At 38.9% G+C, this 14,414-nt stretch overlaps 1 protein-coding gene across 5 annotated transcripts in view; it reads right to left on the bottom strand.

Annotated features, from left to right (window-relative positions):
- Nucleotides 1–1,167: 1,167 nt before the first annotated feature.
- Nucleotides 1,168–14,414, bottom strand: part of dgkzb (diacylglycerol kinase, zeta b) — a 55,384-nt gene continuing 42,137 nt past the window's right edge. For 4 of the 5 annotated variants that reach the window (XM_081608294.1, XM_081608293.1, XM_081608295.1 and 1 more), the window contains 13 exons: nucleotides 13,841–13,941; nucleotides 12,739–12,842; nucleotides 12,572–12,641; nucleotides 12,464–12,504; nucleotides 11,459–11,607; nucleotides 10,245–10,322; nucleotides 9,332–9,400; nucleotides 7,767–7,801; nucleotides 6,534–6,577; nucleotides 5,228–5,348; nucleotides 4,723–4,759; nucleotides 4,515–4,614; nucleotides 1,168–2,022 (listed from right to left, as the gene is read on the bottom strand). In XM_081608294.1, coding sequence (XP_081464420.1) covers nucleotides 1,906–2,022; nucleotides 4,515–4,614; nucleotides 4,723–4,759; nucleotides 5,228–5,348; nucleotides 6,534–6,577; nucleotides 7,767–7,801; nucleotides 9,332–9,400; nucleotides 10,245–10,322; nucleotides 11,459–11,607; nucleotides 12,464–12,504; nucleotides 12,572–12,641; nucleotides 12,739–12,842; nucleotides 13,841–13,941 — 1,066 coding nt within the window. In that variant the 3' untranslated portion in view covers nucleotides 1,168–1,905. The remainder of the gene's footprint in view (nucleotides 2,023–4,514; nucleotides 4,615–4,722; nucleotides 4,760–5,227; nucleotides 5,349–6,533; nucleotides 6,578–7,766; nucleotides 7,802–9,331; nucleotides 9,401–10,244; nucleotides 10,323–11,458; nucleotides 11,608–12,463; nucleotides 12,505–12,571; nucleotides 12,642–12,738; nucleotides 12,843–13,840; nucleotides 13,942–14,414) is intronic. The other variant, XM_081608291.1, reaches the window with a different exon arrangement.

Raw genomic sequence — 14,414 nt, 5'->3', positions numbered from 1 at the left:
ATTGTTGACTTGAAACAAGCCAGCATATCTTGTTGAGAATTTACATCCAAGTTAGTTTTGAATTATTCTAAGTGCATCAAGACATTATTACCACTAGAAAATAGACCAAAAACACTTGGTAAGATTTTGTATTTTAGCAGCGTGTGAAGCACGGAGGTGGAAGCGTCATGAAATGTCACTGAAGTTGTTTCTGAGATTATCTATCTGGAATCTGGAAAACACTTTTTCATTGATATATTTTTGTTAAATTAGTGAAAACACGGTCAGTTTTTACCGCAGGAACTCTTTTCCTGAAGCTGAGAGATCAAAACGAGTCATTTGTGTAGTTTTGTTGTGTCTGAAGGATCTTGTCCGGTTTTCCAGAGCGTCTGTCTCGACCCGCCCGGATCCTGATGGCTCAGTCATGCGTTCGGCTCTTTGTTCCCGTCTGCAGCTGGGAGCAAAGCGCAGCAGGAGGCAGCCAGGTCATTCAGCCCCGGAGGAAAACCTGTCATTACTTATGTCTCCTCCTCCAACTGAATTCCTGAAACATTCCCTTTAGAATCCCAAACAGGTTTGGACCCATCGTCCACTCAGCAGAGCCCAGGATGTTTCACCTGCGTAATCCCAGTTTCATCCGGCTGACTTCACAACATAAAATCTCACCAATTTGTTGTTCTTTTTGTCTAGTTCCCACTGCAAATATCTTGGTATGCTGTTTGTTGCTGAAAAGTTATTTGAAAGTTAGTTTTGTCTTATTTGCACAGAAGAGGATTAAGGCGACTAAAAATTACATTTTAATCTCAAAACTCTTTTGAGAGTTTTCCTCAGAATTTTGATTTTAATCTCAGAAATTTGACTTTTATCTCACAATTCTATTTTTTCTCTCAAAATTTTAACTTTTACTTCAAATTTCATTTGTTTTTCCTCAGAATTCTGATTTCAGTCTCAGAATTTTGATATTTTTCTCAGAATTTTTCTCAGGGTCCAAGGTGTTGATTTTAATTAGAATTTTGACTTTAATCTCAGAATTTTTATATTTTTTCTCAGAATTTTGACTTTAGTCTCACAATTTGACTAACCTCAGAATTGCGTAATTGTGCATGTTTGTTTCTTAATCTTGGATACTTATCATTTAGGCTGAAATAGGGGAACATTCATCAGTTTTGCTTTATGAAAACCAAATAATTTTGTTGCCGACATGCTTTATTGCAGGTCACTCAGAAATGATGAAACCAAACAATCCTTACATGAATATCTTACAGTGATAAGAATCTCCTGACTGACGCAGAAGCTCGTTATAATCATCCGACTGCTTTGGCAGAATCTGGATTCAGCTTCTTTTTAACTAACGGCTTCGCGAGTATTTACAGTCCACAGACATCAAAACGAAAGCGCTCCGCTGTAACAGACAGTAAAACATTAAAAACTGATTACAGGCAAAGTGAGTTTATCTCTACAATCTGATCATAAATACTTAAATTCATCGCTGTCTACATTAAATATCCAAACATTTATTTGTTTGCAGTGAACATCCAAAAGGTCACTAGAAGCTTAACAGAAGACACGTTTTGCTTTATTGGATATGAAAGCTGCAGAAACATGAATGCTGTCGCTGTTGGCGGCCAGCAGCTGCGTCGCTCTCTCTGCACGTCCTTGTGGCTCGAAAATAAAAACTAGTTTGAGTTTGTTTTGGTGTCCACGAGCCTTTTGTGTCGCTCAGTTCGGCCGCAGGACAGAGCTTTCTTCAGGCAACCGGATTCATCAAGACGCCTCGTCTCTCATCAGTTAAAGCACAAAAAAAGAAGAAGAAGAATCCATCTGGCTCCGACAGCAGAGAGGATCTGTTCAGTTTACATTCCGACAGACGGAGCTCTGTGGAGAACGAGAACAAGAAAAACCCAACAGAGCCGGGAGGAGGAAGGGTCACACTGCCGTCTCCTGGTCCTCTCTCTGGATCATCTGGTAATGTTGGCAGTTCTCCAGGTAGTTGGCCAGTTCCTGGTCGTCGGTCTTGGCGGCCCGATGTTTGGGAGTGTCGCCCTGAAAGACGAGAGCGACGGGCGGCTTTAGTTTATTTTATTTCCTATTAGTTCCTACTGTAATATTCTTCCTCTACAGCACAAACATTACAATAAAAATCACGCTATTGCATTTGAGTATTAGGAACATCCTAAAAAAAATGAAAAAAAATTAAATTCTGAAAATAAACTGGTACTAGAATAGTCAAATTATGAGAATAAAGGGGAAATAATATGAGAATAAAGTCCAAATACAAGAATAAAGTAACATCTTGAGAATGAAGTCATAGTATTGAGAGAATAATCTCATAAACTCATAATACCAGAATACAGTCAGTATTATAAGAATGAAGTCATATAATGAGAATAAAGTCATAATATTATGAGTAAAGCTATACTATCACAGGAATAAAGTTGACAAAAATAAAGTTAAAGTTGAGATAATATAAATAATAATATGAGAATAAAGTCAGAATATTACGATTATATTCTTATAATGCTAGGACTTATACTTATTTCGATATATTCAGAACTTTATTCTTGTAGTGTATCTACTCTCTTAATTTTTTTATTTTTGTAGTGGCCTTAATACAAACTAAAAAAAAAAAAAAAGTCAAGATTTCTTAAAAACAAAAAAATCAAAAACACAAAATACAAACCAGGCACCTCAACAATTTAAAAGTATTAAAAACAAACAACCAGATTTTTTAAGGGTCTTTTTAAACATTGTATGATCATTTTTGGGAGCTTCCGTTCTGGGCCGAGGTAATGTCAAAGTAACAATAAAGACTCTTCTAATGTTAAAACCATGAAACAAAGAACAGATCTGTCTCCAAACAGCATAGCTGGTGTGGGACTACCCGGGCTAACAGTTAAGCTAACTACTACGGCAGGAACGAGTAATTTACTAGGTATTGGCTAAGCTAATGGCTAAGCAAACAGCTCGACTAACTGCTATAGTAATAGCCGGGCTAACAATAATGGATGAGCCAACTGTTAGACAAAATGGCAGGCTAACAAGTAGTGTTTAGTAATGACTTGGCTAATGGCTGTAAAAACCCCTAAGCTAACTGCTACGCTAATAGTTATGCTAACTGTCAGGGGGAATGGTAGAGCTTTACAAGCGTCTGCAACCACTTGCTAATAGATAGCTGGATAAAAAGCTAGGCAATAGCTAGCCTAGGGCAATATCTGTGGTTAGGCTAACTGCTATTGCTAGCTGAACAGTTAATGTACTTTATTAAAAGATTAGGTGATTAACTGTTGAGCCAAAATCTAAGGTAATTGTCATACTCACTAAAAGGTTAGCTGTTGGGGTACTGGCTGAGCTACAAGCTACGCTAACAGGCAGGTTAGCAGCAGAAATGTGTTCTTCCTAACACTGATGAACGATTAAAGATAAATTAAGAGAGAAACTTTAAATCATCTGATTATTTCAAGTGCACTAACAGTAAGCTAACATCCAGGAGCTGGGAACCGTTGTGAACTCGAAAGTTAAAGATAACGTGACAAAATCTGATCTTTTCATCTGAAAAAGTAGCTTGAGGACAAAACAGACGGACGGTGTGAGAAATGGAGGAGGAGAAGCCTCTCAGCCCGTCTAAACTCCTGCGGTGAATTCCCGCTCAGCACCAACTCTGGACTCTAAATAACACATAAACTCTTTATTTGTGCAGCGGAGGAGAGAAAGCTCAGATTATGGGCTGTTTCCTGTTACCACTGGCTTCACCATGGCGACGGTGAGCCAAGGCTTTTGTGTGCTGAGGATGAAGCCCGGGGAATCCTGCGGAGCTTCGTTTCTCACTGACACACAACATTAATCACTTTATAGAAGTGGGTCAAATACTGCCGGAGACCCATTTAAAGTGCGGAGGCACGGATCGGGCTGGTGGCCGCCGTCCTGCCAGCAGAAAAAAAATAATAAAAAATGGCTTCATACAGCAGGAAGCAGCTGCTGACCAGAAACTAAATCTTTACCGTTAATCTGCTGACTTGGAGTTTGGAAAGAACCAAAACATTTCCAGAAAAGCTCACTAAACAATGATCAGACGCAGATAGAAAATCAGGGTTAAGTCACATGCAGCCAGAGATCTGGGAATAGGAAAATATTTTTATTTGTTTTGGCCTTTCATCCACACAAAAACTCTGTTTCATATCACTAAAAATCTTTACTTATAAAAACTCTGACATGGAGATTTGAGAAAACAAAGATTTAGGGTTCAGCACATTACAGTTTGCGACAAATAATGCACCAATATATCCACATTTTGCTTTGATATGACTTTTATTACTAACTTTATTTTCTAATATGTCATTTAAAAGTAGTCCAACCTCATTATATGTCCAAACAAACTATGAGGTTTCAAATTGATGAAAACGTACATAAGTCTAAAAAAACTCTAAATTTGTCTGCAAACTGAGAAACTGAAAACTTTTTCTAAAGCAGAATAAATGAATGAACGTGTCGATGACAGTAGTGTGGTAAATCTGTCTTTGTGCTCCAGGTGAGTTTACCTGCAGGTCCGTCTTCATGAGCGACGCCCCCGCCTCCACCAGGAAGTGACAGATGCTCCTCTGGCAGAGAGCGGCAGCTTTATGGAGCGCCGTCTCTCCTCTGGAACACAACCGGGAGAAACGGATTCACTTCCTGGAACGTTTGGGCTTCGTTTGGACAGAACAAAAACGGAACTTCGGCCGGGTAAAAAGAACAAAGTGGACTCACGTCTCCGTCTCTGCGAGGTCCAGGTGGGAGGCGGGAACTGACGGAAGAAAACAAACTCAGAAACTGAAGCTACAAACTCTTCAGATGTAAAGATGTTTGATGAAGTGATGAAAGGGAGGAGAAGCGATCAGTCGAAACTGATGAAGACGAGACGAGTTAAACAATCATGTTTTCACCGTTTCATTCAGGCTGAGGTGAAAAACCTGCAGATGTTTAACTGCCTCATTTTTATCTGAACACAACTATGAAGGCCTCAGGAAGTTGGAGGGAAGATGGGAAAAAAATCATAAATTTTACATTTCAAATACCGCCCTGGGCAGCTGCCCATACAGCAGATTTATAGCCCAAGCTGCCATTCAAGGCTTCCTGACAGCTTAAAATAGGAGCAAGGCGAAGCAAATACAGCGGACATGTTATGCTTCTGTTGCCATGGTGACCTCCCAGCTCTAATCCCAACCATGGCCGCTGGTTTTCTGATTCAACAGCAGCTTTTGGAGCGTCTCACCGTTTTCGATGAGGTACTTGACGATGTCTTTGCTGCCGGTCTGGACGGCGTGATGCAGCAGCGAGCGGCCGTCTGCGTCCTGCAGCGCCAGCTCTGCCCCCTGCTGGTGGAGCTCCGTCAGCTGCAGGAGGAAACATCATGTGTGAAACAAAGCTGCTGAATTTATGCAATTAAAACAAAGCTTCAGGTTAAAGTTTGGTGGAAGGAAAAATATTAACCTGGTTCACAGTGGAAAATATTCATTTGAGGTTCAACTAATCTATGAAAACTGTGAATTTCACCGAACTGAAACTCAGGAGTTTTAACTAAACTAACTTTAATGCAATAAGGTTAAAATGTGCTAACATATAACAGAGAAGAAAGATGCCTCTAACGTCGTTCAGATCCTGGTATTTTGTGATCCATTTTAAAATCTATACCTTGGTTTTAACTGAATTATCTTAAACTTTGTAGAGGTTTGATATTGTTAGTAAAGGTTAGAAAAATTAAGCACTTAAGGGCTTTGTGTAATGTTAAGACAATACGAAGCATTAAAACCGCAAACAGGTGAAGCCTAAAACTCTGATTTAATGTATGAATTCAAAAAACAATGAAATGCTAGAGAAACTACAAAATTAGTATTTTTTTCATTAATTTACACCAAATATTAGCAAAAAACCAAACAAAACATACATTTACTCAAATCTGGATGCAAAAAAACAACAAAAAAAACAAAGTGACATTGTCTTAACTAAAAAACTAAAGAAATTAAAAAGTAAATAAATTTTGTCCTTCCTAACTTTTTTTTTTACATTAAATTTTTGCAAAAAACAAAGAAAAAACTATATTTTCTAAGTTGTGGATCCAAGAAAACCACTGAGATTATATTTTCTCTTAACTTCAAAGCTAAAGAAACAAAAATCTTTTTTCTAGCGTGTTTTTTCTTTCTTCTTTCATGTTTTACACCAAATATTAACACAAACTGCAGAAAAAACTACATTTATTAGAATCTGGATCCATGAAAACCAGTTAATTTCTCTTAACTCCAAAAGCTAAAGAAACTAAAAAAATAAATACATTTGATACTTTGGACTTTATTTAATTATTTTATGTTTTACATTAAGTCTTAGCCCAGAAAAAAGAAAAACTATCAAATTGTTAAGTTCAAGATTTTACCCGTTTCAGCCGATCTGTGTTGAGCAAATAGAAACTTTTAAATAAAATCTTAATATTTTTTGTTTCTCCCGGGTGTCTTTAGGTTCTTGCTACATCAGTGAAAAGGTTTCAGTATTTCTCCCAGTTTCAGCTCTGAGGTCTGCAGACTCACCCTGCTCAGGTTCTCGTTCTTGACGCAGCTGATCAGCTCCGCATCTAAAGAACAGAAACAGATGAAGGCTTGGAAACAACAGCGCCATCTAGTGGCCACATCTACAACATGCAGCATTTAAGAAATGTTGCGTTTGCTCCGTTTTTAATAAATCACTAATGAAGGCCTAAAACAAGGAGGCGGCCCCTGGACTGATTTATTTTGTGAATCAGATCAATTAGGACAAAGTTTTAAACTAAAATCTACTTACAAAAATGCTACATGGGTTTTTCCGGTTTTCTTCTATCGTCAAGGTAACATCTACTCATTGACTTAAACTGTAAAGTACAAATTGTTGCACCCAAATCCGTTTTTAATTGCTTTATTAAAACTTAAAAATATATCACATTAAGACTGACATAGATCTTGTTTTTTATTTTATTTTGCTGAGAAAATACTACAAAATATTTTTTTCCCCAGTTTTAATCAAGCCCAAAATAAATAGACTGGATGCATTTAATTTAATAAGGAAAACATTAAATTTTTGGATCGGCAATCCCTTTTCTACAACAACAAAAAATCTTATTATGTTTAATTGTTTAATTATAAAAGCTCAAGCTTAGTTTATTAGTTTATTACATGTTAAAAACCCATCACTTTGGTGACCTAAGTTTTTAAAAGTTATATTTATTTGACCTGCAGTGCTCTTGAGCTGAAGGTTTTGACAAAATGTTTAGACACTCGTAGTCTAAAGTGATTAAAACAGTAATTTAAGATCATGACGATTTACAATAATCTGATGATTAATGGTTTACTAGATTAAATGAGTTCCAATCGATCAGCTTAGAGTAGACTTTATTTTAGTTCTGCAGTTTGGCCGCCATCCTGCAGAGGGCGCCGCTGGTCCTCTAGAAGCAGAGCCAGAAACAAAGATGGCGGGGTAAACGGTTTGTCTTTACCGGATGGAAACGGTAAAGACAAACGGAGTCCGGTGTGGGATAGAAAACACACTTTATGCGGTTCTGTTTTAAAATATAAATGCTCTTTAAGTAACATTTCAGCTCATTAATGGACATTCAGCCGAGCTGCTCGACGAAGCAGCGTATTATTCAAAATGTAGCCCTTTATGTTATGGAAAGACGACCAGGCCTCTTGATACAAGAAACAATTCTGGATTGTAAATAAATCCTTTGTCGATCGATTTCATCAATCAACCTTAAATTAACTCACTAATCTCCAACAGGTCAGATTTACCTTTTTCATGGTCCTGTGAGGTAGCAGTGGAGATTCTGTGAGGAGACAGACGACAGAATCAGAACCAACAGGAAGGAGAGTGAGAAGATATTCAAAGTTGACCTTTGACCTCCATTAAAACATCAACCAGAACTCCACCCAAACACCACAGTAAAACCCTTTACTACTCAGGAAACCGGTGCACCCCACAGACCCTCCCTGCTCCCACACCACAACATGTTAAAGCCAAAACACACAGAGAGAGGAGATTATCTACTGCTTTGGTCTGAACCTTCCCAGCATGCATTTGTTTCATTATTTTTAAATAATCTCCAGTGTTTATATAAAACTAAGACGCCTTTTTCCCCCCTGCAAATATCTACTACAGTCTGTTCTGCTTCTGTCCAGTAGGTGGCAGTACTCAATGTTTTGAACCTGTTAGAATTAAATTTTATTTCCAGTTTCAAAAGTTCTGGATTTTAGATCCAGTTTTGTTTTTCTGAAACTTTTGTTGAAGAATGAAGATTGAGCAGCAGTTAGAGCTCGTCCAATCAAAAACATTTCTTTTCATTCTAATTTAAAATAACAAGAAAATAAAAAGAATTGATTTCTAACAAAAACATTTATAATAGTAATAGTGATATTAAAATTAAAATGTAAGAAATAATTTGATTTCAGAAATTTAAAAAAACATTACCCCTCAAATTTATAAATTACTTGAATAAGATATATATACATATATAAAAAGTAAAGAAAAGTAAACATCTGATTTTTAAAAAGTATTTTTTCCCAAAATTTATAAATGAATTAAATTTATAAGAAATATATAAATTATAATAAAAAAATTAAGCATTTTAAAAAGCATTTTCCATATATATATATAAGTATAAAAATGCAATAAAAATGTTGAAAAGTATTTGATTTCTCAGGAGAACAATTTCAGACTGTTTAAATCTACCCTGCTCTGCTGTTTTCTGGAAAGTTTCTCTTGAACCGTTTTTTCTGCAGGGCGTCTAAAGCAGAAACTGTGAAGTTACAATCAGCCTCTCAGTCTGAATCCATCAACATACAAACATCATCAGAAACGAAGGCAAAGCCGCTTCTCCACAGCTGCACATCATCTCCTCCTGCAGAGCTCAGCAGGTTTCGCAGACAGAAGTTTAGACAGAGGCATCAGCAGAAAGCAGAACCCAGAGCAGAGGAGGAGCAAGGAGGAACCAGGAGGAACCAGGAAGAGCCAGGAGGAACCAGGAGGAACCAGGAAGAGCCAGGAGGAGCAAGGAGGAAACAGGAGGAACCAGGAAGAGCCAGGAGGAACCAGGAGGAGCCAGGAGGAAACAGGAGGAACCAGGAAGAGCCAGGAGGAGCAAGGAGGAAACAGGAAGAGCAAGGAGGAAACAGGAGGAACCAGAAGGAACCTGGAGGAGCCAGGAGGAAACAGGATAATGCAAGAGGTACCAGGAGGAACCAGGAAAAACCAGGAGGAGCCAGGAGGAACCAGGAAAAACCAGGAGGTACCAGGAGGAACCAGGAAAACCCAGGAGGAGCCAGAAGGAACCAGGAGGACAGAGATAGGTTGGTCCTACCTAACAGCTGGTCTGAAATCAGCCGCGGTCGTAACGGAGCGATCGACACTGATAATCTTTGCTCCTCTCCTTCACATCACAGACAGGAAACAGCAGACATGACAGCGGGAGGAAGTTAGCGGGACCTACAGGCGGTTCTTCACTTCACACACGACACAGACGGAGCCACTCCAGCAGGGGGCGCTCTGGCCTCACTCTGCAGACGGTCAGGGCAGGAGGAAGTTCTCAGAAACTGATCTGGTTCAGAACCATCAGATCATGTCTGATGGTTAATTTTCTCTAAATCAATATTCAGTTTCTTTTCTCGTGATTTTGAAATATTTTCAAGCTGAACATGAGTTTATTTTTGGTCATCATTTGAGCCGCAAACTAGGAAATACAAACGAGTGTAAAACATTAAAGCTTTTTTTTTTTAAAAAACAATATTTAATTTATTTAGTTTTAGTTTTAGTCAAACCGTTCTGAATCATCTGGACTTCTCAGAGACCGGTCAGAGTTTTTCTCTGGACTTTGGTTCCTTTTCTATCTGAGTTTCAGTCTAAAATTCGACTGCTGTGTGACTCGGACCGGACTCCTGAGAGAGAACGAGTCTCTAGTGTTGAACAAGTTCCTGACTCGGAACAGAGCCAAGACTCGCAGCAGAACTACAAACAGAAGCCAGACTTGGATCAGAACCATCACTCCATTTAAAGAGTCCTTTAGTCTCCAGACCAGAACCAACAATCCAGACTAGAATGATCCAGACCAGAACCAATGATCCAGATCAGTTCAACAGATGACTGCAACCTCTGACTGCTTGGACAGGAAACTGTAGCAGAAAGGGAGCCTCTAACAGCTCCAGGTACCAGAATATTGGACGTGAAAACTTCCTCCATCCCAGCGGTCCGGTGTGTGTGTGTGTGTGTGTGTTTACCTTTGCAGAGTAGTTTTAGGTGAGGTCTGGGTCAAAGCCTCTGACACCGAACTGTCACTGGAGATCCTCTTCCTCTGCCTGAAACACAGACACACGCTCTTCAACGTCTGTCCTCCAGTTTGTCCTCGGGGACAAATCGATCATGACTGAGTGACCAACGTGGAGACAGATGAGCGTCTCCATGGCAACAGCACTCCAAACAGCAGCTGGAGCTCAGTTCATTACTGATTTCTGCATTAAATGACTCCCCCTATTATCTGAGACGATGAACTGCTGCAGTACCAACTTCCTCCAGCAGAAGGCGCTCTGCTCACTTAAAGTTGACCTACTATGATTCCTGGAACACTTTAGGATAGATCTACGACCTATTCCAGTGGTGCCTCGGTCCTCAAGGGCCGGCGTCCTGCATGTTTTAGTTCTCTTCCTGGTGGCAGTAACAGCCTCCTCAGCAAGTCAATGCTCTTCTTAGACCTTCTAACGAGCCATCAAAGGATCCAGGGCAGTTAAACCAGGGAGAGAACTAAAACATGCAGGATGCCGGCCCTCGAGGACTGACCACTGGCCTATACAAAGCATGTTCATTACATGCTTTGCACGAAATCATTCTGAATGATGACGTTTGGCCAGAACTGTTTTAGGGCATCTTATCACTTTAAATCCAAATAAGCTGCTGCTGACCACTGCCCCCAACTCAGTGTTTCCAGTCAAACGTGAAAATGGCTGCAAACAGATGCGCAATTATACAACCTTGCATCTTTGAAAAGCAAAAGTGGAGACTGCTGCACAACCAGTAAGAATTCAGCAAGTGGTTTCTGAATGGTAAGTCAACAAAACACTCGCCTTTTCCAGCAGCCATTATAAAGCGGCCAAACCAGCCGACGAAACTGCCTGGAACTCTGCTTGGGTTGCTAGGTAACGGGCAGAAATCTGCTTGGGTTGCTAGGTAACATCACACTGCCTGTTGAATGCAACTTAATGGGAGACGACTCATTTTCCAGGCACCAAAAAAACATTAACTTATTTCCAAAACACATCTGGGTGTTTTAGAATCAGTAAAGACCCAAATGGAAGAACAGAAACCTGCAAAACTGTTAAATCCCCCTTAAAGGAGAGTCTGTTTTTTTTTAGCTTTAATTTTGATAAATGTCAAACCAAACTGGCACGTTAATGGACATGTTCTTAGATTTCAGCAGATGAATCAGAAAGAAAGTCACCTGGGAGAGGTGGGTGACGAGGGGGAGCAGGGGAAGGAGAACTGGTCCGGCATACTGGGGGAGGTTCCCACAGTCTCCTTGGCCACCAGCTCCGGGTCCAGGATGTAGAGCTCGTCCTGAGAGATCTCCGTCACGTAGTTCAGGTGTTCCTGGGGCGAAAAATAAGAAAAACATCAAGTCTCATATCAACTCAGGTTCAGTTTTAATTTTTAACGTCAGGAAAATTATATATATAGAAAATAAATATTACTTCTGCACTGATGATTTGGTGATATTTAGAAATATGCAGTAATTCATGGAATTTTCTTTGGAACGTGACTAAATAATTTGCCATTTTTTTACCTAGAAATATCTAAAATATTTAGCAAAAAAAAACAACCACTAAAATCTAACTCCATTTTGTTCACTTTGAGTGAAGAAGGAAGTTGTGCTCATGTCTTCATAGGTTTGTGTGTCATTTCCTTTACTGGTTCTTGGTGCAGCGCCCCCACAGGTGAGGAGAGGAACTGGTTTTTTAAAGGTTTTGGTTTGTTTCAGTCAGTGCAGTGTGAATGCAAACTGCAGCAGCTGAAAATGCAACAAATGTTGCAATTTTGGTCCCAAATCATGCAGAGTAAAACACCCTAAATATTGGCATATTTAAAATTTCTTACATTAATATTTTTAGAAATCACTAAAGTAGTTAATAATTAATATAAATAAGTTTAAATAAAGACTATCATTTTCCTCCAAGCTCATAAACATTAAGTTTTATTTAAATTAGAAAAAATAAAATACTTTCAGTCTTGCTCACAGAGTGGACTAGACTCGTCCAGAACCTCCACTGGGTTCTGGTTCTGACAGTCATGCACCAGAATTAAGTAAAAATACAGAGCTGAGTCTTATTTGACCTCGCATCAGTTTTTAGTTTGTGATCCGTTGAACTAAGAAAACACTCAGGAAAACACTAAGGTCATAAATGTTTTGTTTCCTGAAGGCCTGCAGAGCAGAAACCTCTGGTCCTACCTGAGCCCGGTCGATTCTGTAGAACCGATCTGCAGTCGTACCTGTAAAACAGAAAGCCCGGTCAGGATTGGTCAGGATCTCAGGTGAGATGTTGAGTGTGAGGCTTACAGTCCAGGAAACACCAGTTGATGGAGAGTTTTTGTGACGACAGACTCTCTCCTTTCATCTCGTCTCCGTCCTGCAGGATCAGAAAAAGAACCAGGATGAAACCCGGTTCTTCCTAACCCGGATCTGCTCCACCATCACCAGCAACACCTGGATAACCAGGTACGCACCTGCTCTACTTCCTGGTCCGGGTTGTCCTGGAGACGCTCGATGTGCAGCCGGCACATCTCCAGGTCGCTGTCGCCGGGGACGACGATGACTCCCAGCGGCGTCGCTGCACAAACGATCGTCACATTTATCATCTCTGGGTTTAGATTGTTGAGCAGGTACAAATAAAATTATTTTGCAATTTCATTTAATAATAATGCCAAAACGTGACATTTTTCAGCCTTCATGCCAAAAAGTTTGGACGCTAATAGTTTAAATTCTTTAAAATGCAGGTTGTGTCCAGTCGGGACCAAATTGAATTAATTAATTCTGTCCTGGTTCAGTTTGGCGTCATTTCAGGGATTTTTACCGGAAATAAGAACCGAATCCAGAACCAGTCATCTAAATTCAGCGATTAAATCTCAGGTCAGTCTGAGTTTAAAATCTCTTTTCTTCAAAAACATCAAGTCAATTTAACAATGAATGAAGGGCTGGATATCAGGGTTGTAACTAACGCTTACTTTAGCAACCGATTATCAATTATTCTGACAATTAATTGATTTTATTGATTATTCTGATGGTTAAACATATAAAAATTGGCAAAGTGATTTTTTTATTTAACCACAAAACCTTTTTACACATTATAATAAATACAGTAAAAAATGCAAATAAAAAAATAATTAAATCCTTTTTTAAAATAAAAAAATACACATTTCATTACTGGAATATGCAGCAAAAAAAACCTTCAAAATGTGAAAAGTTCAGTTCTTTCTGCTGGACTTAACATTGATTCATCGTTGGATGAATCTGATTATTATCTTCCAGATTAACTAACTAATAATTGTAAAGCAAAAGTTGCTTTATAGAAGTTTTTCTGTTGTTTTTTTACTGAATAAGATTTTTAACTTAAACGCAAAATGTATGTAGTTTTTCTACAGTTTTAGCTGAATTACTGCTCTGAATGTTTTTCTTTCAGCAAACATTTTTTGAGTCTGCATTCTCTAGTTAACGATTAACTGATCACTAAATTAGTTAGACGATTATCTCAATAATCGATTAATCACAACTAAACCGATTAATCAGCTGGATTTCAGTTTTAAAGTGTGAGGAGAGTGCAGCACTCACAGGCCTCCTTCAGCTGGTCCTTGTCGTAATGCAGAGCCTCGTACGCCGCCATGCTGATCCGGTTCACCCGGATCTGCAGCTTCTCAGGAACCGGCTGCTGGCTGCACACAAACACACACACACTGACATTTACACACTAACCTAAAGAGACACACACACACACAACGTTTCAAGAACACAACACGGACCGAGACAAGCAAGAGCTACGCCTCAGACTCTCATGTATAAGAAAACCTGCTAATGTCCAGCAGTACACTGCAAAAACACAAAATCTTATCAAGTAATTTTGGTCTAATTTCTAGTGCAAATATCTTTGTAGGTTAAACTAATTTAACAGTAACTTTTTTAGCAAGATAGAGGCTTGTTTTAAGTAAACAATTCCTTAATATTGAAGAAAACATACTTGCTCCACTGGCAGATAAATTAACCTGTAACATGGGAAAAAATATTTTTATACGTGAAATAATCTGCCAATGGAACTGGTACTTTTTCATCAAGGACTTATTTACTTAAAACAAGCTCCTATGTCTTGCTAAAAAGTTACTTTGAAGTTAATTTGTCTTATTTCAAGTCT

The sequence above is a fragment of the Poecilia reticulata genome, chromosome 6 (assembly GCF_904066995.2).
Source record: "Poecilia reticulata chromosome 6, P_reticulata-male-v2, whole genome shotgun sequence".
NCBI lineage: Eukaryota > Metazoa > Chordata > Actinopteri > Cyprinodontiformes > Poeciliidae > Poecilia > Poecilia reticulata.
This window is presented reverse-complemented; position numbering and strand designations above follow the sequence as displayed.